The sequence below is a fragment of the Salmo salar genome, chromosome 06, assembly GCF_965601325.2.
Source record: "Salmo salar chromosome 06, fSalSal1, whole genome shotgun sequence".
NCBI classification, from domain to species: Eukaryota; Metazoa; Chordata; class Actinopteri; order Salmoniformes; family Salmonidae; genus Salmo; species Salmo salar.
In genome coordinates, this window is record NC_138296.1 from 96994056 (window position 1) to 97021258 (window position 27203).

At 51.6% G+C, this 27203-nt stretch overlaps 1 protein-coding gene across 1 annotated transcript in view; it reads left to right on the forward strand.

The window, feature by feature from the left end:
- Positions 1-26941, forward strand: part of nbas (NBAS subunit of NRZ tethering complex) — a 254699-nt gene extending 227758 nt beyond the window's left edge. Inside the window, exons 46-48 of the mRNA XM_082977106.1 lie at positions 7638-7778; positions 25944-26159; positions 26629-26941. Coding sequence (XP_082833232.1) covers positions 7638-7778; positions 25944-26159; positions 26629-26931 — 660 coding nt within the window. The 3' untranslated portion in view covers positions 26932-26941. The remainder of the gene's footprint in view (positions 1-7637; positions 7779-25943; positions 26160-26628) is intronic.
- The last annotated feature ends 262 nt before the right edge of the window (positions 26942-27203 follow it).

Here is a 27203-nt window from a genome sequence, read left to right on the forward strand (position 1 = left end):
TCACCTGGTTGTCTAGGTCTCAGTAAGGAACTCCCCTCACCTGGTTGTCTAGGTCTCCCCTCACCTGGTTGTCTAGGTCTCAGTAAGGACCTCTCCTCACCTGGTTGTCTAGGTCTCAGTAAGGAACTCTCCTCACCTGGTTGTCTAGGTCTCAGTAAGGACCTCTCCTCACCTGGTTGTCTAGGTCTCAGTAAGGAACTCTCCTCACCTGGTTGTCTAGGTCTCAGTAAGGAACTCTCCTCACCTGGTTGTCTAGGTCTCAGTAAGGAACTCTCCTCACCTGGTTGTCTAGGTCTCAGTAAGGAACTCCCCTCACCTGGTTGTCTAGGTCTCAGTAAGGAACTCCCCTCACCTGGTTGTCTAGGTCTCAGTAAGGAACTCTCCTCACCTGGTTGTCCAGGTCTCAGTAAGGACCTCCCCTCACCTGGTTGTCTAGGTCTCAGTAAGGACCTCCCCTCACCTGGTTGTCCAGGTCTCAGTAAGGACCTCTCCTCACCTGGTTGTCTAGGTCTCAGTAAGGAACTCCCCTCACCTGGTTGTCTAGGTCTCAGTAAGGAACTCCCCTCACCTGGTTGTCTAGGTCTCAGTAAGGAACTCTCCTCACCTGGTTGTCCAGGTCTCAGTAAGGACCTCCCCTCACCTGGTTGTCTAGGTCTCAGTAAGGACCTCCCCTCACCTGGTTGTCCAGGTCTCAGTAAGGACCTCTCCTCACCTGGTTGTCTAGGTCTCAGTAAGGAACTCCCCTCACCTGGTTGCATGTCTATGGCACCTTGTTTCCCTTTGGAATGCATTCTAGGTCATTTTAAATATAGTTGTAGTTCAGAAAGACAACCTGCTGCTGGTGGTCTGTCTGTCAGCCTGCTGGTGGTCTGTCTGTCTGTCAGCCTGCTGGTGGTCTGTCTGCCAGCCTGCTGGTGGTCTGTCTGTCGGTCTGCCAGCCTGCTGGTGGTCTGTCTGTCTGTCTGTCAGCCTGCTGGTGGTCTGTCTGTCAGCCTGCTGGTGGTCTGTCTGTCAGCCTGCTGGTGGTCTGTCTGCCAGCCTGCTGGTGGTCTGTCTGTCAGCCTGCTGGTGGTCTGTCTGCCTGCCTGCTGGTGGTCTGTCTGTCAGCCTGCTGGTGGTCTGTCTGTCTGCCTGCCAGCCTGCTGGTGGTCTGTCTGCCAGCCTGCTGGTGGTCTGTCTGTCAGCCTGCTGGTGGTCTGTCTGTCAGCCTGCTGGTGGTCTGTCTGTCAGCCTGCTGGTGGTCTGTCTGTCAGCCTGCTGGTGGTCTGTCTGTCAGCCTGCTGGTGGTCTGTCTGCCAGCCTGCTGGTGGTCTGTCTGTCAGCCTGCTGGTGGTCTGTCTGTCTGTCTGCCTGCTGGTGGTCTGTCTGTCTGTCTGTCAGCTGGTGGTCTGTCTGCCAGCCTGCTGGTGGTCTGTCTGTCAGCCTGCTGGTGGTCTGTCTGTCAGCCTGCTGGTGGTCTGTCTGCCAGCCTGCTGGTGGTCTGTCTGTCAGCCTGCTGGTGGTCTGTCTGCCAGCCTGCCTGCTGGTGGTCTGTCTGTCTGTCTGTCAGCTGGTGGTCTGTCTGCCAGCCTGCTGGTGGTCTGTCTGTCAGCCTGCTGGTGGTCTGTCTGCCAGCCTGCTGGTGGTCTGTCTGTCAGCCTGCTGGTGGTCTGTCTGTCTGTCGGTCTGCTCGGCAGATCAGAGCTGTAAATTGTTTAACCTGTAGTTTTATTCGCCTGCAGTCCCTCCAGAACGTATTCTCACCTCTTGACTAGTTCCATATTTTGTTGCGTTACAGCCGGAATTTAAAATGTTATATTGAGATTTTGTGTCACTGGCTGACATACAATACCCCATAATGTCAAAGTGGAATTATGTTTTTAGACATTTTTACAAGTTAATATAAAATGAAAAGCTGAAATGTCATGAGTCTAGGTATTCAACACCTTTTTTATGGTAAGCAAAAGTAAGTTAAAATGTGCTTAAGTCACAATAAGTTGCAATACTTTGACTACCTCATCTCTGTACCACACACATACAGCTGTCTGCAAAGTCCTTCAGCCGAGCAGTACATTTCAAACACAAATGCATATGCCTTGCAAAGAAGGGCACATATTGGTAGATGGGTAAATATAAAAAAGCAGACATTGAATATCCCTTTGAGCATGGTGAAGTTATTAATTACACTTTGGATGGTGTATCAATACTCCCAGTCACTACACAAATACAGGCGTCCTTCCTAACTCAGTTGCCGGAGAGGAAGGAAACCACTCAGGGATTTCATCATGAGTCCAATGGGGACTTTAAAACAGTTACAGAGTTTAATGGCTGTGATAGAAGAGAACTGAGGATGGATCAACAACATTGTAGTTACTCCACAATACTAACCTAATTGACAGAGTGAAAAGAAGGAAGCTTGTACAGAATAAAAATATTCCAAAACATGCATCCTGTTTACAGCAAAACACTAAAGTAAAACTGTAAGAAATGTGGCAGAGAAATTAACTTTTTTGCCCTGAATGCAAAGCGTTAAGTTCGGGGCAAATCCAACACAGCACATCACTGAGTACCACTTTTCATATTTTCAAGCATAGTGGTGGCTGCATCATGTTATGCTTGTCATCGGCAAGGACTAGGGAGTTATTTAGGATAAAAAAAAGAAACAAAATAGAGCTAAGCTTTGGCCAAATCCTCGAGGAAAACCTGGTTCAGTCTGCTTTCCAACAGACACTGGGAGATGAATTCACCTTTCAGCAGGACAATGACCTAAAACACAAGGCCAAATATACACTGGGAGATTAATTCACCTTTCAGCAGGACAATAACCTAAAACACAAGGCCAAATATACACTGGGAGATTAATTCACCTTCCAGCAGGACAATAACCTGAAACACAAGGCCAAATCTACACTGGAGTTGTTTACCAAGACAATGTTGAATGTTCCTGAGTGGCCGAGTTACAGTTTTGACTTAAATCAAGGTGTGCAAAGCTCTTAGAGACTTACCCAGAAAGACTCTCAGCTGTAATCGCTCTTAGAGACTTACCCAGAAAGACTCACAGCTCTTAGAGACTTACCCAGAAAGACTCACAGCTCTTAGAGTCTTACCCAGAAAGACTCACAGCTGTAATCGCTCTTAGAGACGTACCCAGAAAGACTCACAGCTGTAATCGCTGCCAAAGGTGATTCTAACATGTATTGACTCAGGGGTGTGAATACTGATGTAAATTAAAATGTTAAATAAATGTGCGAACATTAAAAAAATATATTGTTCACTTTGATTTTCGCGCATTGTGTGTTGGTGGGTGAAGAAATAAATATCTATGTAAATCCATTTTGAATTCAGGCTGTAAATGTGGAATAAGTCAAAGGTGTATGAATACTTTCTGAAGTCACTGCATATATGGTTAATTATGGCCGGCATTATTTACAATCTGCCTCAATATCAATGTTGCTAGCTAAGGTATACGCGGGGATAGTAGGCCTAGTTGGCCGAAGCTATCTGGATGTGCTGGAAGTTAGAGGTAGCCTAAATAGTCAGTATTTATTAGAGAGAGAAAAATGCACTAAAATTGTCCAGAGTTTTAGTTGAATGATAAAAACTTAAAACTAACGATGGATGAAACAATAAAAATGTGATAAACTACAAAATAGCTGCTAAAATTAACGCCGCTCTAAATTCCGACAAACAGCTCTAACCTTTTATTGGTCGCAGAAAATTATATTCAGATTTCAGATTTGAATAGTAGAAAAGACCAAGATGTCTTGAGTTTTTTTTGTCTAAAATGCTGTAAAAGTTTCTGTATTGTTAGATTAGTAGCGTATAATTCTGGGTCCTGATTTTGAAAAGCAGAGGAAGATTTTATGTGCTCTATTTTTTTTTGTTGTTGACTTTTTTGGGGGAAAAAGTGGTACAAATGTCACTTGTTTATAACAAGTTAGAGGAAATGATGTCGTTAGTGAAACACCTGTATCGTTTGATCAGTAGATTAAATATTTTATTCATATTTCAGATTTGAATAGAAGCCGAGTAGAGGAAGTTTGGACACACCTACTCATTCAAGGGTTTTTTTCTTTATTTTTACTATTTTCTACATTGTAGATTAATAGTGAAGACATCAAAACTATGAAATAACACATATGGAATCATGTAGTAACCAAAAAAGTGTTGATTGTGGATTCCAGGTCATCTGATGCAGCACTCCATCACTCTCCTTCATGGTTAAATAGCCCTTAAACAGCCTGGAGGTGTGTTGGGTCATAGTCCTGTTGAAAAACAAATGATAGTCCCACTATGCCCAAACCAGATGGGATGGCGTATCGCTGCAGAATGCTGTGGTAGCCATGCTGGTTAAGTGTGCCTTGAATTCTAAATAAATCACAGACAGTGTCACCAGCAAAGCACCATCACACCACCTCCTCCATGCTTCACGGTGGGAACCACACATGCAGAGATCATCCGTTCACCTACTCTGCATCTCACAAAGACACAGTGTTTGGAACCAAAAATCTCAAATTTGAACTCATCAGAACAAAGGACAGATTTCCACCTGTCTAATGTCCATTGCTCGTGTTTCTTGGCCCAAGCAAGTCTCCTCATCTTATTGGTGTCCTTTAGTAGTGGTTTCTTTGCAGCATGAAGGCCTGATTCACTCAGTCTCCTCTGAACAGTTGATGTTGAGATGTGTCTGTTACTAGAACTCTGTGAAGCTTTTATTTGGGCTGCAGTTTCTGAGACTGGTAAATCTAATTAACTTATCCTCTGCAGCAGAGGTAACTCTGGGTCTTCCTTTCCTGTGGCGGTCCTCATGAGAGCCAGTTTCATCATAGCGCTTGATGTTTTTTTTGCGACAGAACTTTAAAAGTTAATGAAATGTTCCTAAGGGTAAAAAATTACCCCACCTTCGCTAAACCCCTAAAATAAAGCAGCTTAATTGAATTTTAAACCCCAAATCTATTTTCCATGAAGAAACAACCTGTCCTTCATCACAAACTTTGTGAATATCTGGGTTTTTCCTCTTCGCAATGCAGAAAGATAATGCATTTAATCAGTGGACACCACTCGTTTTTTATTACAACACACCTGTCATAATTGTTTTCTATACTAGAGGTGTATTATTAGTATTGCTACAGGTACTGCATAGGTGTAAACATAAACTTTTTAGCACTTGTATAGCCTAAGAAAGTAGCAGAAATGTGCAGAAAGTAGTTTTGAATGCGTTTTATTGAAGAGAAGAAATAAGTCTTGAACTTTTTTGGCAACAGTGAAATATATTCTTATATATATTCTTATATATGAGGAATTCAAACCAAACACTAGTCTTCTCCCATTGTTATAACCATTGCCCCCCCCCCCACCCACAAGGTGTATAAACAACAACAATATATAAGAATAAGATAATAGAACAGAAATCAATCAACTCTAATTATCACATGTAGGACAGTATGCAAGTGTATCTGCATGGACTTTGCAGATGTATTTCTCACATGTGCAGCACATAGTATTTGCTTTACAGTCCTTCTTTGGAAGGGGCCAGAATTTGCATCTCCTCCTCTTGCCTGCCCCCAGCTACAGCCTCAGGTGGATCAGGACAATATTCAGCCCCCTGAACAGCTTTCACAAGCGCTGCAGAGGCTGCTGTGCAGGGGGGGGAAGTGCTCCCTTCTTTGAATGTGTGGGGTTACAAGGGCCTTTCCCAGCTGCTCCAGGAACACCCTCCTTCTTGTTCTGCTTATCAGGCATCCAGGTAGGGTTGATCTTGTTCCACATCACGAAGGCATTGTATGAGGACATATCAATGATGTTATGGAAGATGACCAGGGACCAGCGGGGCAGTCATCCTCCTGCAGCTGTAAGTTCCAATCACCTTGTCCAGGTTGTCTACACCTCCTTTGTTGTGGTTGTAGTCCAGGATGTTGGCTGGCTTCCTGTCCTCACCATCACTGATCTCAGCCGTTTTGTGCAGTGTACTCAGGAGGATTCTTGTTCCTCTTTGGGAGGTAAGAAACTAGAGTGATGGTGGGGGGGGGGGGTGAAGGCAAACTTTGATGAAAAGGCCTCTCTCCCCCTTGTTGTGAGGAGTGCAGGGGGCAGCTCAGGCTTGTTCTTTCTATCTGTGCCAACCCATGGTGAGCTTCCTCTTCAGGAGCTACTGGCTGAGTTCAATCAGTAGCACACAATCTCAATTTCTCATTGTGTGTGTGTGTGTCTGTGTGTGTGTGTTTTTGTGGTGTGTAAATAATTTTAACTGCCGGGTCAAAAATGACCCTAAGACTATCTTTGTACCCTGGTGGTGAACAGTTTTCATGGAAATATGAACAAAGGCGATGTTTCACTTTTTCTAATGTTGGGGTCACTAGGAAAAGTCATTTTTTTTCGCTGCTGTTAAATATAGTGGGCCGTCATTTTTGACCCTTAAGACAACACAAGTGTTAAAGTAATGATGGACTGTCATTTCTCTTTGCTTATTTGAGCTGTTCTTGCCATAATATGGACTTGGTCTTTTACCAAATAGGGCTATCTTCTGTATACCACCCCTACCTTGTCACAACACAACTGATTGGCTGAAATACATTAAGAAGGAAAGAAATTCCACAAATTAACTTTTAACAAGGCACACCTGTTAATTGAAATGCATTCCAGGTGATTACCTCATGAAGCTGGTTGAGAGAATGCCAAGACTGTGCAAAGTTGTCATCAAGGCAAAGGGTGGCTACTTTGAAGAATCTAAAATCTATTTTGATTTGTTTAATACTTTTTTGGTTACTACATGATTCCATGTGTGTTATTTCATAGTTTTGATGTCTTCACTGTTATTCTACAATGTTGAAAATAGTAAAAATAAAGAAAAACCCTTGAATGAGTAGGTGTGTCCAAACTTTTGACCGGTAGTGTGTAAACAACTCAATCTAGACCAGGCTACACATTTTAAAGTTTAAACAAATTTCTATCTTAAATGGTGTTGTGTTCCACATAATAATCAGATATACTGTGTGTTGGATATTTAATGTGTGGACTCTTTCTTCCAACTAATAAGATGTATGTAAGAAATCTAGAGTTATGCTACAGCTAGCACGCCTAGTAACCTGTCAGCTAGCGCGCCTAGCACCCTGTCAGCTAGCACGCCCAGCAACCTGTCAGCTAGCGCGCCCAGCAACCTGTCAGCTAGCGCGCCTAACAACCTGTCAGCTAGCACGCCCATCAACCTGTCAGCTAGCACGCCCAGCAACCTGTCAGCTAGCGCGCCCAGCAACCTGTCAGCTAGCGCGCCCAGCAACCTGTCAGCTAGCGCGCCCAGCAACCTGTCAGCTAGCGCGCCCAGCAACCTGTCAGCTAGCGCGCCCAGCAACCTGTCAGCTAGCGCGCCCAGCAACCTGTCAGCTAGCGCGCCCAGCAACCTGTCAGCTAGCGCGCCCAGCAACCTGTCAGCTAGCGCGCCCAGCAACCTGTCAGCTAGCGCGCCCAGCAACCTGTCAGCTAGCGCGCCCAGCAACCTGTCAGCTAGCGCGCCCAGCAACCTGTCAGCTAGCGCGCCCAGCAACCTGTCAGCTAGCGCGCCCAGCAACCTGTCAGCTAGCGCGCCCAGCAACCTGTCAGCTAGCGCGCCCAGCAACCTGTCAGCTAGCGCGCCCTAACAACATGTACCCTCTTTTCTAAAGGTTTTAAAGAGACCCCCCCAGACAGAACAGGATTTCCTCCACGCCTATGACACCTGCGCTAAATACTTGGACAGACTGCTTCCTGCTGATGCTGTCCACTTCCTGGATGACATAACGTTCTCTCCGCAAGCAGTCAATCAGGTGAGGATGTGATGATGATGATGGTAGTGCTGGTCATTATGGTGATGGTGATGATGGTGGTGGTGACGAGAATTATGATAATAATGGTGGGGATGATGCTGAGTTAAGTTGATTAGGATCCCCTTTAACTGCTGAACATGCAGCAGCTACTCTTCCTGGGGTCCATTAACTACTGGACATGCAGCAGCTACTCTTCCTGGGTTCATTAACTACTGAACATGCAGCAGCTACTCTTCCTGGGGTTCATTAACTACTGAACATGCAGCAGCTACTCTTCCTGGGGTCCATTAACTACTGAATATGCAGCAGCTACTCTTCCTGGGGTTCATTAACTACTGGACATGCAGCAGCTACTCTTCCTGGGGTTCATTAACTACTGAACATGCAGCAGCTACTCTTCCTGGGGTCCATTAACTACTGAACATGCAGCAGCTACTCTTCCTGGGGTTCATTAACTACTGAACATGCAGCAGCTACTCTTCCTGGGCTTCATTAACTACTGAACATACAGCAGCTACTCTTCCTGGGGTCCACATTAACTACTGAACATGCAGCAGCTACTCTTCCTGGGGTTCATTAACTACTGAACATGCAGCAGCTACTCTTCCTGGGCTTCATTAACTACTGAACATACAGCAGCTACTCTTCCTGGGGTCCACATTAACTACTGAACATGCAGCAGCTACTCTTCCTGGGGTCCCATTAACTACTGAACATGCAGCAGCTACTCTTCCTGGGGTCCCACACAAGACGTACAAATACATGACAAAGTACAGAACAGTAATGGAGAAGAACATTCAATTTAAAACATTTCAACCAATCTGTGAATAAAATAAGAGTTATGTATGGGAAAGACACCAAGAGACAAAAAATAATAATATTTACACTCTATTCATATGTGCATATTGTTAAATACAGTTAAATCAGAGCATTAGAAAGAGAGAAGCTGTGAAATACAATGTTTTCTTTTAATGTTGTTTTTTTAAAGCTAAACTTTCTTTTTTTGCGTGAGTTACCTCTGGTGGCAGAGCATTCCTTGGTGACGTGGGTCTATACATAACTGTGTGACACATGTATTAAGTCTGTCTGTGGTCTGGGTACAGTGAAGAAGCCCTTAGTGGTGTTTCTGGTCGGCGATGTCTGTCTGGTTTTGAAGTGTACGCAAATTCATTATACAATTGGTTAGGTGTTTTCAACAGTCAAATGTGTCTTTAAAACATTTTTACAAACTTTACATTATACATTTTTAGTCATTTTAGCAGACGCTCTTATCCAGAGCGACTTACAGTAGTGAATGCATACATTTCATACAATTTTCTCTCCGTACTGGTCCCCCTGTGGGAATCGAACCCACAACCCTGGCGTTGTAAACACCGTGCTCTATGCTCAAAGACTATCGTGCATGTTGTTGTTTGTTCTGTTTGTTTGTGAAGGGCAAGGCGTTGCTGCTCTGTTCAGACTCACCCGCAGCGTTGCTCGGTCTGTACTGTACCTGACCATATTACCAGTCAGTAATCAAGACGGGACAAGACCACAGCCTGAACAACTGGTACAGTTGATCTGTGTCCAAAAAAAAAAATGACAGACCATGTTTTGATAACAGACATGGCTCTCTCTCCGTCTTCACAACAACTTTGTCAATATGACTCGACTGCGATTAACTGACGTTTCTTCCATTAGTGAGTTAAATCTATCCTCCACATTAGATTTCTCCAGTTTTATCAATATATATACTGGTGTGTAGCTATGCACGTCAGTTGCTAGGCAACTTGGTAACTGGCAGCAAGCAACGTGAGCTCTCGAAAAAGATGTTTAAAATGCAGATTTTTTTTGTTTGGAAGAAACGTCAGTTAATTTGTTAACATAATTAGAAAAACAATAGTTGTCATTAAACCGTTAACCACAGAAGACCTCTGAAATAACAAGAAGCTAACGTGCTATTAGCGTTAGCAAAATACATTTAAAAAAACAAAAAAAACAAGCTTGGAACACAAGCTAATGTCTTAATGAAGGACCAAAACATTCACGCCCAGGTGCAGCTTTTGGAAAATTAAAACTATTGGGGTTGAAATGGATATAGATCTAAGGATATTGAAACAATTCAAAGAGAGAACCCTGAGGGACAAGCCAGAGATGATTTATGACTTCAGTGGACCTGCAGTCTGGCACTCTGCTGTCACTGCTGCCCTGCCCTATACCAGGAAGGAACTCTGCTGCCCTGCCCTATACCAGGAAGGAACTCTGCTGCCCTGCCCTATACCAGGAAGGAACTCTGCTGCCCTGCCCTATACCAGGAAGGAACTCTGCTGCCCTGCCCTATACCAGGAAGGAACTCTGCTGCCCTTCCCTATACCAGGAAGGAACTCTGCTGCCCTGCCCTATACCAGGAAGGAACTCTGCTGCCCTGCCCTATACCAGGAAGGAACTCTGCTGCCCTGCCCTATACCAGGAAGGAACTCTGCTGCCCTGCCCTATACCAGGAAGGAACTCTGCTGCCCTGCCCTATACCAGGAAGGAACTCTGCCGCCCTGCCCTATACCAGGAAGGAACTCTGCCGCCCTACCCTATACCAGGAAGGAACTCTGCTGCCCTGCCCTATACCAGGAAGGAACTCTGCTGCCCTGCCCTATACCAGGAAGGAACTCTGCTGCCCTGCCCTATACCAGGAAGGAACTCTGCTGCCCTGCCCTATACCAGGAAGGAACTCTGCCGCCCTGCCCTATACCAGGAAGGAACTCTGCTGCCCTGCCCTATACCAGGAAGGAACTCTGCTGCCCTGCCCTATACCAGGAAGGAACTCTGCCGCCCTGCCCTATACCAGGAAGGAACTCTGCTGCCCTGCCCTATACCAGGAAGGAACTCTGCTGCCCTTCCCTATACCAGGAAGGAACTCTGCTGCCCTGCCCTATACCAGGAAGGAACTCTGCCGCCCTGCCCTATACCAGGAAGGAACTCTGCTGCCCTGCCCTATACCAGGAAGGAACTCTGCTGCCCTGCCCTATACCAGGAAGGAACTCTGCTGCCCTGCCCTATACCAGGAAGGAACTCTGCTGCCCTGCCCTATACCAGGAAGGAACTCTGCTGCCCTGCCCTATACCAGGAAGGAACTCTGCTGCCCTGCCCTATACCAGGAAGGAACTCTGCTGCCCTGCCCTATACCAGGAAGGAACTCTGCTGCCCTTCCCTATACCAGGAAGGAACTCTGCTGCCCTGCCCTATACCAGGAAGGAACTCTGCCGCCCTGCCCTATACCAGGAAGGAACTCTGCCGCCCTGCCCTATACCAGGAAGGAACTCTGCTGCCCTGCCCTATACCAGGAAGGAACTCTGCTGCCCTGCCCTATACCAGGAAGGAACTCTGCTGCCCTTCCCTATACCAGGAAGGAACTCTGCTGCCCTTCCCTATACCAGGAAGGAACTCTGCTGCCCTGCCCTATACCAGGAAGGAACTCTGCTGCCCTACCCTATACCAGGAAGGAACTCTGCTGCCCTTCCCTATACCAGGAAGGAACTCTGCTGCCCTTCCCTATACCAGGAAGGAACTCTGCCGCCCTGCCCTATACCAGGAAGGAACTCTGCTGCCCTGCCCTATACCAGGAAGGAACTCTGCTGCCCTGCCCTATACCAGGAAGGGTGGCGTCTGCACGGCCAGGCACATCACCGTGGAGGGAGAAGAGGAAGAGGAAGGACTGAATCCCGTGAAGATGTGTCAACATCAGAAAGGACAACGGGGTGCTTCTCCTCATTTCCACCCCCAGAGTTAATGCTCTGAAAGACAGCCTGGCTCAACAACACAGAGACTATACCATCTTCAATGAAAATACCACCTCCAGCATCTCCAGCAACCAGACCCACGGACCGGCAACCAGCTGGCAGCTCAGATACAACAGATGTGCTGTGCTGTGAGCCAGGTTGAAGAGGCAACCCAGGATCTGCAGATGGAGCTGAACCCTCGTGAAGGAGGAACTCATGAGGAGCGAGGAGCAGTCGGTCTGTCCCTGGAGGAGATGAAGACCATGCCCACAACCTCTCCAAAACACACACACACACACCCACCCACAACCTCTCCAAAACACACACACACACACCCACCCACAACCTCTCCAAAACACACACACACACACACACCCACAACCTCTCCAAAACACACACACACACACCCACCCACAACCTCTCCAAAACACACACACACACACCCACCCACAACCTCTCCAAAACACACACACACACACCCACCCACAACCTCTCCAAAACACACACACACACACCCACCCACAACCTCTCCAAAACACACACACACACACACACACACACACACACACACACACACACACACACACACACACAACCTCTCCAAAACACACACACACACCCACAACCTCTCCAAAACACACACACACACACACACACACACACACACACACACACACACACACACACACACACACAACCTCTCCAAAACACACACACAAACCCACAACCTCTCCAAAACACACACACACACACCCACCCACAACCTCTCCAAAACACACACCCACCCACAACCTCTCCAAAACACACACAAACCCACAAACTCTCCAAAACACACACACACACACACACACACACACACCCACAACCTCTCCAAAACACACACAAACCCACAACCTCTCCAAAACACACACACACACACCCACCCACAACCTCTCCAAAACACACACACACCCACAACCTCTCCAAAACACACAAACACACACACACACACACACACACACACACAACCTCTTATTAGTAGTTTTATTAGTTTTATTAGTAGTTTTATTAGTAGTTGTAGCAGTAGTTTTATTAGTAGTATTAGTAGTATTAGTAGTTTTATTAGTAGTATTAGTAGTTTTATTAGTAGTTGTAGCAGTAGTTTTATTAGTAGTATTAGTAGTATTAGTAGTTTTATTAGTAGTATTAGTAGTTTTATTAGTAGTTGTAGCAGTAGTTTTATTAGTAGTATTAGTAGTATTAGTAGTTTTATTAGTAGTATTAGTAGTTTTATTAGTAGTTGTAGCAGTAGTTTTATTAGTAGTATTAGTAGTTTTATTAGTAGTATTAGTAGTTTTATTAGTAGTATTAGTAGTTTTATTAGTAGTATTAGTAGTTGTATTAGTAGTTGTAGCAGTAGTTTTATTAGTAGTTTTATGCACTATATAGGGAATAGTGTGCCATAGGGCTCTGGTCTAAAGTAGTGCACTATATAGTGAATAGGCTGCCATAGGGCTCTGGTCTAAAGTAGTGCACTATAAGGGAATAGGGTGCCATAGAGCCCTGATCTAAAGTAGTGCACTATATAGGGAATAGGCTGCCATAGGGCTCTGGTCTAAAGTAGTGCACTATAAGGGAATAGGGTGCCATTTGGGGTGTACACCAAGTCAGCTACAGTTCCACTCTGAAGTTGTTTACAGATAAATGTCTATTTAAAATGATACAGAAAGATCTGTCATCTGCCTTTTCACACCGTCAAAATGTCCACTTCTCCTCTCCACCCCCTCTCTCCTCTCTAACCCCCTCTCTCCTCTCTAACCCCCTCTCTCCTCTCTAACCCCCTCTCTCCTCTCTAACCCCCTCTCTAACTCCCTCTCTCCTCTCCCATCCCCCTCTCTAACCCCCTCTCTCCTCTCTAACCCCCTCTCTCCTCTCTAACCCCCTCTCTAACTCCCTCTCTCCTCTCCCATCCCCCTCTCTAACCCCCTCTCTCCTCTCTAACCCCCTCTCTAACTCCCTCTCTCCTCTCCCATCCCCCTCTCTAACCCCCTCTCTCCTCTCTAACCCCCTCTCTAACTCCCTCTCTCCTCTCCCATCCCCCTCTCTAACCCCCTCTCTCCTCTCTAACCCCCTCTCTAACTCCCTCTCTCCTCTCCCATCCCCCTCTCTAACCCCCTCTCTCCTCTCTAACCCCCTCTCTCCTCTCTAACGCCCTCTCTAACCCCCTCTCTCCTCTCCACCCCCCTCTCTCCCCTGCTTTCTCCTCTCTAACCCCCTCTCTAACCCCCTCTCTCCTCTCTAACCCCCTCTCTAACCCCCTCTCTCCTCTCTAACCCCCTCTCTAACTCCCTCTCTCCTCTCCCATCCCCCTCTCTAACCCCCTCTCTCCTCTCTAACCCCCTCTCTCCTCTCCACCCCCCTCTCTCCCCTGCTTTCTCCTCTCTAACCCCCTCTCTCCTCTCCCATCCCCCTCTCTCCCCTGCTTTCTCCTCTCTAACCCCCTCTCTAACCCCCTCTCTCCTCTCCAACCCCCTCTCTCCCCTGCTTTCTCCTCTCTAACCCCCTCTCCACCCCCCTCTCTCCACTGCTTTCTCCTCTCTAACCCCCTCTCTAACCCCCTCTCTAACCCCCTCTCTTCTCTCCACCCCCCTCTCTCCCCTGCTTTCTCCTCTCTAACCCCCTCTCTAACCCCCTCTCTAACCCCCTCTCTCCTCTCTAACCCCCTCTCTAACCCCCTCTCTCCTCTCCAACCCCCTCTCTCCCCTGCTTTCTCCTCTCCACCCCCCTCTCTCCCCTGCTTTCCCCTCTCTAACCCCCTCTCTAACCCCCTCTCTAACCCCCTCTCTCCTCTCCACCCCCCTCTCTCCCCTGCTTTCTCCTCTCCAATCCCCTTCTCTCCCCTGCTTTCTCCTCTCTAACCCCCTCTCTAACCCCCTCTCTAACCCCCTCTCTCCTCTCCACCCCCCTCTCTCCCCTGCTTTCTCCTCTCCACCCCCCTCTCTCCCCTGCTTTCTCCTCTCCACCCCCCTCTCTCCCCTGCTTTCTCCCCTCTAACCCCCTCTCTAACCCCCTCTCTCCTCTCTAACCCCCTCTCTCCTCTCTAACCCCCTCTCTAACCCCCTCTCTAACCCCCTCTCTCCTCTCTAACCCCCTCTCTAACCCCCTCTCTCCTCTCCACCCCCCTCTCTCCCCTGCTTTCTCCCCTCTAACCCCCTCTCTAACCCCCTCTCTCCTCTCCACCCCCCTCTCTCCCCTGCTTTCTCCCCTCTAACCCCCTCTCTAACCCCCTCTCTAACCCCCTCTCTCCTCTCCATCCCCCTCTCTCCCCTGCTTTCTCCTCTCTAACCCCCTCTCTAACCCCCTCTCTCCCCTGCTTTCTCCTCTCTAACCCCCTCTCTAACCCCCTCTCTCCTCTCCAATCCCCTCTCTCCACTGCTTTCTCCTCTCCACCCCCCTCTCTCCCCTGCTTTCTCCTCTCCACCCCCCTCTCTCCCCTGCTTTCTCCTCTCCACCCCCCTCTCTCCCCTGCTTTCTCCTCTCTAACCCCCTCTCTCCCCTGCTTTCTCCTCTCCAACCCCCTCTCTCCTCTCCACCCCCTCTCTCCCCTGCTTTCTCCTCTCCACCCCCCTCTCCCCCCTGCTTTCTCCTCTCCACCCCCCTCTCTCCCCTGCTTTCTCCTCTCTAACCCCCTCTCTCCCCTGCTTTCTCCTCTCTAACCCCCTCTCCACCCCCCTCTCTCCCCTGCTTTCTCCTCTCCCATCCCCTCTCTCCCCTGCTTTCTCCTCTCCCATCCCCTCTCTCCCCTGCTTTCTCCTCTCCACCCCCCTCTCTCCCCTGCTTTCTCCTCTCCCATCCCCTCTCTCCCCTGCTTTCTCCTCTCTAACCCCCTCTCTCCCCTGCTTTCTCCTCTCCCATCCCCTCTCTCCCCTGCTTTCTCCTCTCCACCCCCCTCTCTCCCCTGCTTTCTCCTCTCCAACCCCCTCTCTCCCCTGCTTTCTCCCCTCTAACCCCCTCTCTAACCCCCTCTCTCCTCTCTAACCCCCTCTCTAACCCCCTCTCTCCTCTCTAACCCCCTCTCTAACCCCCTCTCTAACCCCCTCTCTCCTCTCTAACCCCCTCTCTAACCCCCTCTCTCCTCTCCACCCCCCTCTCTCCCCTGCTTTCTCCCCTCTAACCCCCTCTCTAACCCCCTCTCTCCTCTCCACCCCCCTCTCTCCCCTGCTTTCTCCCCTCTAACCCCCTCTCTAACCCCCTCTCTCCTCTCCATCCCCCTCTCTCCCCTGCTTTCTCCTCTCTAACCCCCTCTCCAATCCCCTCTCTCCACTGCTTTCTCCTCTCCACCCCCCTCTCTCCCCTGCTTTCTCCTCTCCACCCCCCTCTCTCCCCTGCTTTCTCCTCTCTAACCCCCTCTCTCCCCTGCTTTCTCCTCTCCAACCCCCTCTCTCCTCTCCACCCCCTCTCTCCCCTGCTTTCTCCTCTCCACCCCCCTCTCCCCCCTGCTTTCTCCTCTCCACCCCCCTCTCTCCCCTGCTTTCTCCTCTCTAACCCCCTCTCTCCCCTGCTTTCTCCTCTCTAACCCCCTCTCCACCCCCCTCTCCCCCCTGCTTTCTCCTCTCCACCCCCCTCTCTCCCCTGCTTTCTCCTCTCCAACCCCCTCTCTCCCCTGCTTTCTCCTCTCCCATCCCCTCTCTCCCCTGCTTTCTCCTCTCCACCCCCCCTCTCTCCCCTGCTTTCTCCTCTCCCATCCCCTCTCTCCCCTGCTTTCTCCTCTCCACCCCCCTCTCTCCCCTGCTTTCTCCTCTCCCATCCCCTCTCTCCCCTGCTTTCTCCTCTCTAACCCCCTCTCTCCCCTGCTTTCTCCTCTCCCATCCCCTCTCTCCCCTGCTTTCTCCTCTCTAACCCCCTCTCTCCCCTGCTTTCTCCTCTCCAACCCCCTCTCTCCTCTCCACCCCCTCTCTCCCCTGCTTTCTCCTCTCCACCCCCCTCTCCCCCCTGCTTTCTCCTCTCTAACCCCCTCTCTCCCCTGCTTTCTCCTCTCTAACCCCCTCTCCACCCCCCTCTCTCCCCTGCTTTCTCCTCTCCACCCCCCTCTCTCCCCTGCTTTCTCCTCTCTAACCCCCTCTCTAACCCCCTCTCTAACCCCCTCTCTCCCCTGCTTTCTCCTCTCCAATCCCCTCTCTCCCCTGCTTTCTCCTCTCCACCCCCCTCTCTCCCCTGCTTTCTCCCCTCTAACCCCCTCTCTAACCCCCTCTCTAACCCCCTCTCTCCTCTCCATCCCCCTCTCTCCCCTGCTTTCTCCTCTCTAACCCCCTCTCTAACCCCCTCTCTCCCCTGCTTTCTCCTCTCTAACCCCCTCTCTAACCCCCTCTCTAACCCCCTCTCTCCTCTCCAATCCCCTCTCTCCACTGCTTTCTCCTCTCCAACCCCCTCTCTCCTCTCCACCCCCTCTCTCCCCTGCTTTCTCCTCTCCACCCCCCTCTCCCCCCTGCTTTCTCCTCTCCACCCCCTCTCTCCCCTGCTTTCTCCTCTCTAACCCCCTCTCTCCCCTGCTTTCTCCTCTCCCATCCCCTCTCTCCCCTGCTTTCTCCTCTCCACCCCCCTCTCTCCCCTGCTTTCTCCTCTCCCATCCCCTCTCTCCCCTGCTTTCTCCTCTCCACCCCCCTCTCTCCCCTGCTTTCTCCTCTCCCATCCCCTCTCTCCCCTGCTTTCTCCTCTCTAACCCCCTCTCTCCCCTGCTTTCTCCTCTCCCATCCCCTCTCTCCCCTGCTTTCTCCTCTCTAACCCCCTCTCTCCCCTGCTTTCTCCTCTCCAACCCCCTCTCTCCTCTCCACCCCCTCTCTCCCCTGCTTTCTCCTCTCCACCCCCCTCTCCCCCCTGCTTTCTCCTCTCCACCCCCCTCTCTCCCCTGCTTTCTCCTCTCTAACCCCCTCTCTCCCCTGCTTTCTCCTCTCTAACCCCCTCTCCACCCCCCTCTCTCCCCTGCTTTCTCCTCTCCACCCCCCTCTCTCCCCTGCTTTCTCCTCTCCACCCCCCTCTCCCCTGCTTTCTCCTCTCCCATCCCCTCTCTCCCCTGCTTTCTCCTCTCCCATCCCCTCTCTCCCCTGCTTTCTCCTCTCCCATCCCCTCTCTCCCCTGCTTTCTCCTCTCCACCCCCCTCTCTCCCCTGCTTTCTCCTCTCCACCCCCCTCTCCCCTGCTTTCTCCTCTCCCATCCCCTCTCTCCCCTGCTTTCTCCTCTCCCATCCCCTCTCTCCCCTGCTTTCTCCTCTCCCATCCCCTCTCTCCCCTGCTTTCTCCTCTCCACCCCCCTCTCTCCCCTGCTTTCTCCTCTCCCATCCCCTCTCTCCCCTGCTTTCTCCTCTCCACCCCCCTCTCTCCCCTGCTTTCTCCTCTCCCATCCCCTCTCTCCCCTGCTTTCTCCTCTCCACCCCCCTCTCTCCCCTGCTTTCTCCTCTCCCATCCCCTCTCTCCCCTGCTTTCTCCTCTCCCATCCCCTCTCTCCCCTGCTTTCTCCTCTCCCATCCCCTCTCTCCCCTGCTTTCTCCTCTCCCATCCCCTCTCTCCCCTGCTTTCTCCTCTCTAACCCCCTCTCTCCCCTGCTTTCTCCTCTCCAACCCCCTCTCTCCCCTGCTTTCTCCTCTCCAACCCCCTCTCTCCCCTGCTTTCTCCTCTCCAACTGTGTTCATTTTGCTGGACCCCAGGAAGAGTAGCTGCTGCTTTGGCAGTAACTAATGGGGATCCATAATAAATACAAATACAGATACAACCCCCTCTCTCCCCTGCTTGCTCCTTCTCCTCTGCCTCTCTCTTCTCTTCTCTCCTGGTGAGTTGATTGATCCCCCTTTTACTTCAGAGCCGTTAAACTCCATCTCCCAGCAGGCACCTCTCACCCACTGAGCTTTTAACCCACACATTAGCTCTAATCAACAACCTCCCTGTTTATCTCCTCTTTTCTCTCTCATCCCTCCATACCTACTCTTCTCCCTTTCCATCCTCTGTCCTCTTCTCTCTTCTCCCTTTCCATCCTCTGTCCTCTTCTCTCTTCTCCATTTCCATCCTCTGTCCTCCCTACTCTTCTCCCTTTCCATCCTCTGTCCTCTTCTCTCTTCTCCATTTCCATCCTCTGTCCTCTTCTCTCTTCTCCATTTCCATCCTCTGTCCTCCCTACTGTTCTCTCTTCTCCATTTCCATCCTCTGTCCTCTTCTCTCTTCTCCATTTCCATCCTCTGTCCTCCCTACTGTTCTCTCTTCTCCATTTCCATCCTCTGTCCTCTTCTCTCTTCTCCATTTCCATCCTCTGTCCTCCCTACTGTTCTCTCTTCTCCATTTCCATCCTCTGTCCTCTTCTCTCTTCTCCCTTTCCATCCTCTGTCCTCTTCTCTCTTCTCCCTTTCCATCCTCTGTCCTCTTCTCTCTTCTCCCTTTCCATCCTCTGTCCTCTTCTCTCTTCTCCCTTTCCATCCTCTGTCCTCTTCTCTCTTCTCCATTTCCATCCTCTGTCCTCCCTACTGTTCTCTCTTCTCCATTTCCATCCTCTGTCCTCTTCTCTCTTCTCCCTTTCCATCCTCTGTCCTCTTCTCTCTTCTCCCTTTCCATCCTCTGTCCTCTTCTCTCTTCTCCATTTCCATCCTCTGTCCTCCCTACTGTTCTCTCTTCTCCCTTTCCATCCTCTGTCCTCTTCTCTCTTCTCCCTTTCCATCCTCTGTCCTCTTCTCTCTTCTCCATTTCCATCCTCTGTCCTCCCTACTGTTCTCTCTTCTCCATTTCCATCCTCTGTCCTCTTCTCTCTTCTCCCTTTCCATCCTCTGTCCTCTTCTCTCTTCTCCATTTCCATCCTCTGTCCTCCCTACTGTTCTCTCTTCTCCCTTTCCATCCTCTGTCCTCTTCTCTCTTCTCCCTTTCCATCCTCTGTCCTCTTCTCTCTTCTCCATTTCCATCCTCTGTCCTCCCTACTGTTCTCTCTTCTCCATTTCCATCCTCTGTCCTCTTCTCTCTTCTCCATTTCCATCCTCTGTCCTCCCTACTCTTCTCTCTTCTCCATTTCCATCCTCTGTCCTCTTCTCTCTTCTCCATTTCCATCCTCTGTCCTCTTCTCTCTTCTCCCTTTCCATCCTCTGTCCTCTTCTCTCTTCTCCCTTTCCATCCTCTGTCCTCTTCTCTCTTCTCCATTTCCATCCTCTGTCCTCTTCTCTCTTCTCCCTTTCCATCCTCTGTCCTCTTCTCTCTTCTCCATTTCCATCCTCTGTCCTCCCTACTGTTCTCTCTTCTCCATTTCCATCCTCTGTCCTCTTCTCTCTTCTCCATTTCCATCCTCTGTCCTCCCTACTGTTCTCTCTTCTCCATTTCCATCCTCTGTCCTCTTCTCTCTTCTCCCTTTCCATCCTCTGTCCTCTTCTCTCTTCTCCATTTCCATCCTCTGTCCTCTTCTCTCTTCTCCCTTTCCATCCTCTGTCCTCTTCTCTCTTCTCCATTTCCATCCTCTGTCCTCCCTACTGTTCTCTCTTCTCCATTTCCATCCTCTGTCCTCCCTACTCTTCTCTTTTCTTCATTTCCATCCTCTGTCCTCCCTTTCTGTTCCTCTCCCTCACCCATATACCAGTGGGAACAGCTGTCTCTCTCTTGATCTAAATACTAACCTTCCCCCCCCCCCCCCCCCCCATGGTTCGATCCGTCCCCCAGGAGGCCATGTGGGAGGTGGGAGGTGGGGGCTAACCACTTCCTCACCAGGTGTTGTAGTTTAGTAGGGAAATGGGGAGGATTCAATTTTCCTGGGTGGTATTGATCACTGAGGCCTGTCAATGGAAGCGTCGTCTCCTCGCTCTTCACCCTGTCCCCCCTCCTCTTCTACAGCCCCTGGCATACCCACCCTGTCCCCCTCCTCTTCTACAGTCCCTGGCATGCCCACCCTGTCCCCCCTCCTCTTCTACAGTCCCTGGCATGCCCACCCTGTCCCCCTCCTCTTCTACAGTCCCTGGCATGCCCACCCTGTCCCCCTCCTCTTCTACAGCCCCTGGCATGCCCACCCTGTCCCCCTCCTCTTCTACAGCCCCTGGCATACCCACCCTGTCCCCCTCCTCTTCTACAGTCCCTGGCATGCCCACCCTGTCCCCCTCCACTTCTACAGCCCCTGGCATGCCCACCCTGTCCCCCTCCTCTTCTACAGCCCCTGGCATACCCACCCTGTCCCCCTCCTCTTCTACAGCCCCTGGCATACCCACCCTGTCCCCCTCCTCTTCTACAGTCCCTGGCATACCCACCCTGTCCCCCTCCTCTTCTACAGCCCCTGGCATACCCACCCTGTCCCCCTCCTCTTCTACAGCCCCTGGCATACCCACCCTGTCCCCCTCCTCTTCTACAGCCCCTGGCATACCCACCCTGTCCCCCTCCTCTTCTACAGCCCCTGGCATGCCCACCCTGTCCCCCTCCTCTTCTACAGCCCCTGGCATACCCACCCTGTCCCCCCTCCTCTTCTACAGCCCCTGGCATGCCCACCCTGTCCCCCCTCCTCTTCTACAGCCCCTGGCATACCCACCCTGTCCCCCTCCTCTTCTACAGTCCCTGGCATACCCACCCTGTCCCCCTCCTCTTCTACAGTCCCTGGCATGCCCACCCTGTCCCCCTCCTCTTCTACAGTCCCTGGCATACCCACCCTGTCCCCCCCCCCCCCCTCTTCTACAGCCCCTGGCATGCCCACCCTGTCCCCCTCCTCTTCTACAGCCCCTGGCATACCCACCCTGTCCCCCCCCCCTCTTCTACAGCCCCTGGCATACCCACCCTGTCCCCCCCCCCCTCTTCTACAGCCCCTGGCATACCCACCCTGTCCCCCTCCTCTTCTACAGTCCCTGGCATGCCCACCCTGTCCCCCTCCTCTTCTACAGTCCCTGGCATGCCCACCCTGTCCCCCTCCTCTTCTACAGTCCCTGGCATGCCCACCCTGTCCCCCCTCCTCTTCTACAGCCCCTGGCATACCCACCCTGTCCCCCTCCTCTTCTACAGTCCCTGGCATGCCCACCCTGTCCCCCTCCTCTTCTACAGCCCCTGGCATACCCACCCTGTCCCCCTCCTCTTCTACAGTCCCTGGCATACCCACCCTGTCCCCCTCCTCTTCTACAGCCCCTGGCATGCCCACCCTGTCCCCCTCCTCTTCTACAGCCCCTGGCATACCCACCCTGTCCCCCTCCTCTTCTACAGCCCCTGGCATACCCACCCTGTCCCCCTCCTCTTCTACAGTCCCTGGCATGCCCACCCTGTCCCCCTCCTCTTCTACAGCCCCTGGCATGCCCACCCTGTCCCCCTCCTCTTCTACAGCCCCTGGCATGCCCACCCTGTCCCCCTCCTCTTCTACAGCCCCTGGCATACCCACCCTGTCCCCCTCCTCTTCTACAGCCCCTGGCATGCCCACCCTGTCCCCCTCCTCTTCTACAGCCCCTGGCATACCCACCCTGTCCCCCTCCTCTTCTACAGTCCCTGGCATACCCACCCTGTCCCCCTCCTCTTCTACAGCCCCTGGCATGCCCACCCTGTCCCCCTCCTCTTCTACAGCCCCTGGCATACCCACCCTGTCCCCCTCCTCTTCTACAGCCCCTGGCATGCCCACCCTGTCCCCCTCCTCTTCTACAGTCCCTGGCATGCCCACCCTGTCCCCCTCCTCTTCTAAAGTCCCTGGCATACCCACCCTGTCCCCCTCCTCTTCTACAGCCCCTGGCATGCCCACCCTGTCCCCCTCCTCTTCTACAGTCCCTGGCATACCCACCCTGTCCCCCTCCTCTTCTACAGCCCCTGGCATGCCCACCCTGTCCCCCTCCTCTTCTACAGCCCCTGGCATACCCACCCTGTCCCCCTCCTCTTCTACAGCCCCTGGCATACCCACCCTGTCCCCCTCCTCTTCTACAGCCCCTGGCATACCCACCCTGTCCCCCTCCTCTTCTACAGCCCCTGGCATACCCACCCTGTCCCCCCCCCCTCTTCTACAGCCCCTGGCATACCCACCCTGTCCCCCCCCCCTCTTCTACAGCCCCTGGCATACCCACCCTGTCCCCCTCCTCTTCTACAGCCCCTGGCATGCCCACCCTGTCCCCCTCCTCTTCTACAGCCCCTGGCATACCCACCCTGTCCCCCTCCTCTTCTACAGCCCCTGGCATACCCACCCTGTCCCCCTCCTCTTCTACAGTCCCTGGCATACCCACCCTGTCCCCCCCCCTCTTCTACAGCCCCTGGCATACCCACCCTGTCCCCCTCCTCTTCTACAGTCCCTGGCATGCCCACCCTGTCCCCCTCCTCTTCTACAGCCCCTGGCATACCCACCCTGTCCCCCTCCTCTTCTACAGTCCCTGGCATGCCCACCCTGTCCCCCTCCTCTTCTACAGTCCCTGGCATGCCCACCCTGTCCCCCTCCTCTTCTACAGTCCCTGGCATGCCCACCCTGTCCCCCTCCTCTTCTACAGCCCCTGGCATACCCACCCTGTCCCCCTCCACTTCTACAGTCCCTGGCATACCCACCCTGTCCCCCTCCTCTTCTACAGTCCCTGGCATGCCCACCCTGTCCCCCTCCTCTTCTACAGCCCCTGGCATGCCCACCCTGTCCCCCCTCCTCTTCTACAGTCCCTGGCATACCCACCCTGTCCCCCCTCCTCTTCTACAGCCCCTGGCATGCCCATCCTGTCCCCCTCCTCTTCTACAGCCCCTGGCATACCCACCCTGTCCCCCTCCTCTTCTACAGTCCCTGGCATACCCACCCTGTCCCCCTCCTCTTCTACAGTCCCTGGCATGCCCACCCTGTCCCCCTCCTCTTCTACAGCCCCTGGCATACCCACCCTGTCCCCCTCCACTTCTACAGCCCCTGACATGATTAATAACGATCCACTTTTATCTCTCTCTGTTTTTGTTTTTCTCTCTCTATCCATCTCCCTCTTTCACTCTCTCTGAACAGTGAACATTACTCTCACAAAAGTGAGTGATCCAAAAAAAATGTGATCATATTATGTCTACATACAGTGTTGTAACGATGTGCAAATAGTTAAAGTATAAAAGGGAAAATAAATAAACATAAATATGGGTTGTATTTATAAAGGTGTTTGTTCTTCACTGGTTGACCTTTTCTTGTGGCAACAGGTCACACATCTTGCTGCTGTGATGAAACACTGTGGTATTTCACCCAGTAGATTTTTGCAGAATTCTGCATGCAGAGTCTCAATTTGGTGTTTGTCCCATTTTGTGAATTCTTGGTTGGTGAGCGGACCCCAGACCTCACAACCATAAAGGGCAATGGGTTCTATAACTGATTCAAGTATTTTTAGCCAGATCCTAATTGGGATGTCAGATTTTATGTTCCTTTTGATGGCATAGAAGGCCCTTCTTGCCTTGTCTCTCAGATCGTTCACAGCTTTGTGGAAGTTACCTGTGGCTGCTGATGTTTAGGCCGAGGTATGTTTAGTTTGTTGTGTGCTCTAGGGCAACGGTGTCTAGATGGAATTTGTATTTGTGGTCCTGGTAACTGGACCATTTTTGGACACTGTTATTTTTGTCTAAGTGAGATTTACTGTCAACTCGCAGGTCTGTCAGGGCCCAGGTCTGTAAGGGCCCCAGGTCTGTCAGGGCCGGCCCAGGTCTGTAAGGGCAGGCCCAGGTCTGTAAGGGCAGGCCCAGGTCTGTAAGGGCAGGCCCAGGTCTGTAAGGGCAGGCCCAGGTCTGTAAGGGCAGGCCCAGGTCTGTAAGGGCAGGCCCAGGTCTGTCAGGGCAGGCCCAGGTCTGTCAGGGCCCCGGGTCTGTCAGGGCCCCGGGTCTGTCAGGGCCCCAGGTCTGTCAGGGCCCCAGGTCTGTCAGGGCCCCACGTCTGTCAGGGCCCCACGTCTGTCAGGGCCCCGCGTCTGTCAGGGCCCCACGTCTGTCAGGGCCCCGGGTCTGTCAGGGCCCCACGTCTGTCAGGGCCCCACGTCTGTCAGGGCCCCGGGTCTGTCAGGGCCCCAGGTCTGTCAGGGCCCAGGTCTGACAGAATCTGTGCAGAAGATCTAGGTGATGCTGTAGGCCCTCCTTGGTTGGGGACAGAAGCACCAGATCATCAGTAAACAGTAGACATTTGACTTCTCTCTCGCCTGTCCGTCCGTCCTGGCTCAGTGTGTTAACCCCTCTCTCTCCTCTCCTGGCCCAGTGTGTTAACCCCTCTCTCTCCTCTCCTAGTGTGTTAACCCCTCTCTCTCCTCTCCTAGCTCAGTGTGTTAACCCCTCTCTCTCCTCTCCTAGTGTGTTAACCCCTCTCTCTCCTCTCCTAGCTCAGTGTGTTAACCCCTCTCTCTCCTCTCCTAGCTCAGTGTGTTAACCCCTCTCTCTCCTCTCCTAGCTCAGTGTGTTAACCCCTCTCTCTCCTCTCCTAGCTCAGTGTGTTAACCCCTCTCTCTCCTCTCCTGGCTCAGTGTGTTAACCCCTCTCTCTCCTCTCCTAGCTCAGTGTGTTAACCCCTCTCTCTCCTCTCCTGGCTCAGTGTGTTAACCCCTCTCTCTCCTCTCCTGGCTCAGTGTGTTAACCCCTCTCTCTCCTCTCCTAGCTCAGTGTGTTAACCCCTCTCTCTCCTCTCCTAGCTCAGTGTGTTAACCCCTCTCTCTCCTCTCCTGGCTCAGTGTGTTAACCCCTCTCTCTCCTCTCCTGGCTCAGTGTGTTAACCCCTCTCTCTCCTCTCCTAGCTCAGTGTGTTAACCCCTCTCTCTCTTCTCCTGGCTCAGTGTGTTAACCCCTCTCTCTCCTCTCCTGGCTCAGTGTGTTAACCCCTCTCTCTCCTCTCCTAGCTCAGTGTGTTAACCCCTCTCTCTCCTCTCCTGGCTCAGTGTGTTAACCCCTCTCTCTCCTCTCCTGGCTCAGTGTGTTAACCCCTCTCTCTCCTCTCCTAGCTCAGTGTGTTAACCCCTCTCTCTCCTCTCCTGGCTCAGTGTGTTAACCCCTCTCTCTCCTCTCCTGGCTCAGTGTGTTAACCCCTCTCTCTCCTCTCCTGGCTCAGTGTGTTAACCCCTCTCTCTCCTCTCCTGGCTCAGTGTGTTAACCCCTCTCTCTCCTCTCCTAGCTCAGTGTGTTAACCCCTCTCTCTCCTCTCCTGGCTCAGTGTGTTAACCCCTCTCTCTCTTCTCCTGGCTCAGTGTGTTAACCCCTCTCTCTCCTCTCCTGGCTCAGTGTGTTAACCCCTCTCTCTCCTCTCCTGGCTCAGTGTGTTAACCCCTCTCTCTCCTCTCCTAGCTCAGTGTGTTAACCCCTCTCTCCCCTCTCTCTCCTCTCCTAGCTCAGTGTGTTAACCCCTCTCTCCCCTCTCTCTCCTCTCCTAGCTCAGTGTGTTAACCCCTCTCTCCCCTCTCTCTCCTCTCCTAGCTCAGTGTGTTAACCCCTCTCTCCCCTCTCTCTCCTCTCCTAGCTCAGTGTGTTAACCCCTCTCTCCCCTCTCTCTCCTCTCCTAGCTCAGTGTGAGTGTGCGGGTGGAGGTGATGAAGAGGGGGATGAAGGCTCTCCGGCAGCTCCGAGAGAAGAGTAAGAAAAGGGGCGTAGACGACGTGGAGTCGGACAGAAGCGACCCGTCCAGCTTTGACCACGCCCTCTCCCACCTGCAGCAGTCCTTGGCTCACCTGGACACGCTAGGACACGCCTTCGTCCTGTCACTCAAAGATAGCAACCAGGTAACTCCTCCCCTTCCTGTGACTGAGTCCATCCAGGTGCTTCTATAATGATACATGTAAGTGATCCGTCGTAAAGCCCAAGTGTAGTTTATTCATTTGAATTATATGTATGTCTGGCTGGCTGGCTGGCTGGCTGGCTGGCTGGCTGGCTGGCTGGCTGGCGTTTGTGTTGAGCTGTGCAGGGCTACAGAGACCAGTGATGTGAAAGCTGTTTCATGTTAAAATGAGAGAGTATTTAGGCACAATCGCTGCAGCAGCAGTCACTTAAGCTGTCGCCTCTACACACTGGACTGAACACGCACAGAGACAGGCACATCCCTACTCTCTCTATCCCCTACAGCATCTCTCTCTCTCTCCCCCTTCACTCTCTCTCTCTCTCCTACTCTCTCTCCCCTTCTCTCTCCTACTCTCTCTCTCCTACTCTCTCTCCTACTCTCTCTCTCTCTTCCCTACTCTCTCTCTCTCTCAGGAGCGGTTGCAGAGCTACAGTCGTACCTATGATCTCTCCCGTTCTGAACGGTCCAAAGTCCAGGCCCTGGCTGTCACCATGGCGACAGACGGACAGCCGCTGGAGCAAATCGGAGAGCTGCTGGTCACCGCTGTGGGCAACCTGGACCTGTCAATCAAAACCGTTCTGCAGGTGGCTGTGGAGAAAGTAGTCTCTGCCCTCAGGTATAAACACCTCCTTTTATCTCTTCCTCTCTCTCCTCTTCCTCTCTCTCCTCTTCCTCTCTCTCGTAGTGTATATAGTCTAGTGTATAGGATAGTCTAGTGTATATAGTCTAGTGTATAGGATAGTCTAGTGTATAGGATAGTCTAGTGTATATAGTCTAGTGTATATAGTCTAGTGTATAGGATAGTCTAGTGTATAGGATAGTCTAGTGTATATAGTCTAGTGTATAGGATAGTCTAGTGTATAGGATAGTCTAGTGTATATAGTCTAGTGTATAGGATAGTCTAGTGTATAGGATAGTCTAGTGTATATAGTCTAGTGTATAGGTATAGTGTATAGGATAGTCTAGTGTATAGGATAGTCTAGTGTAT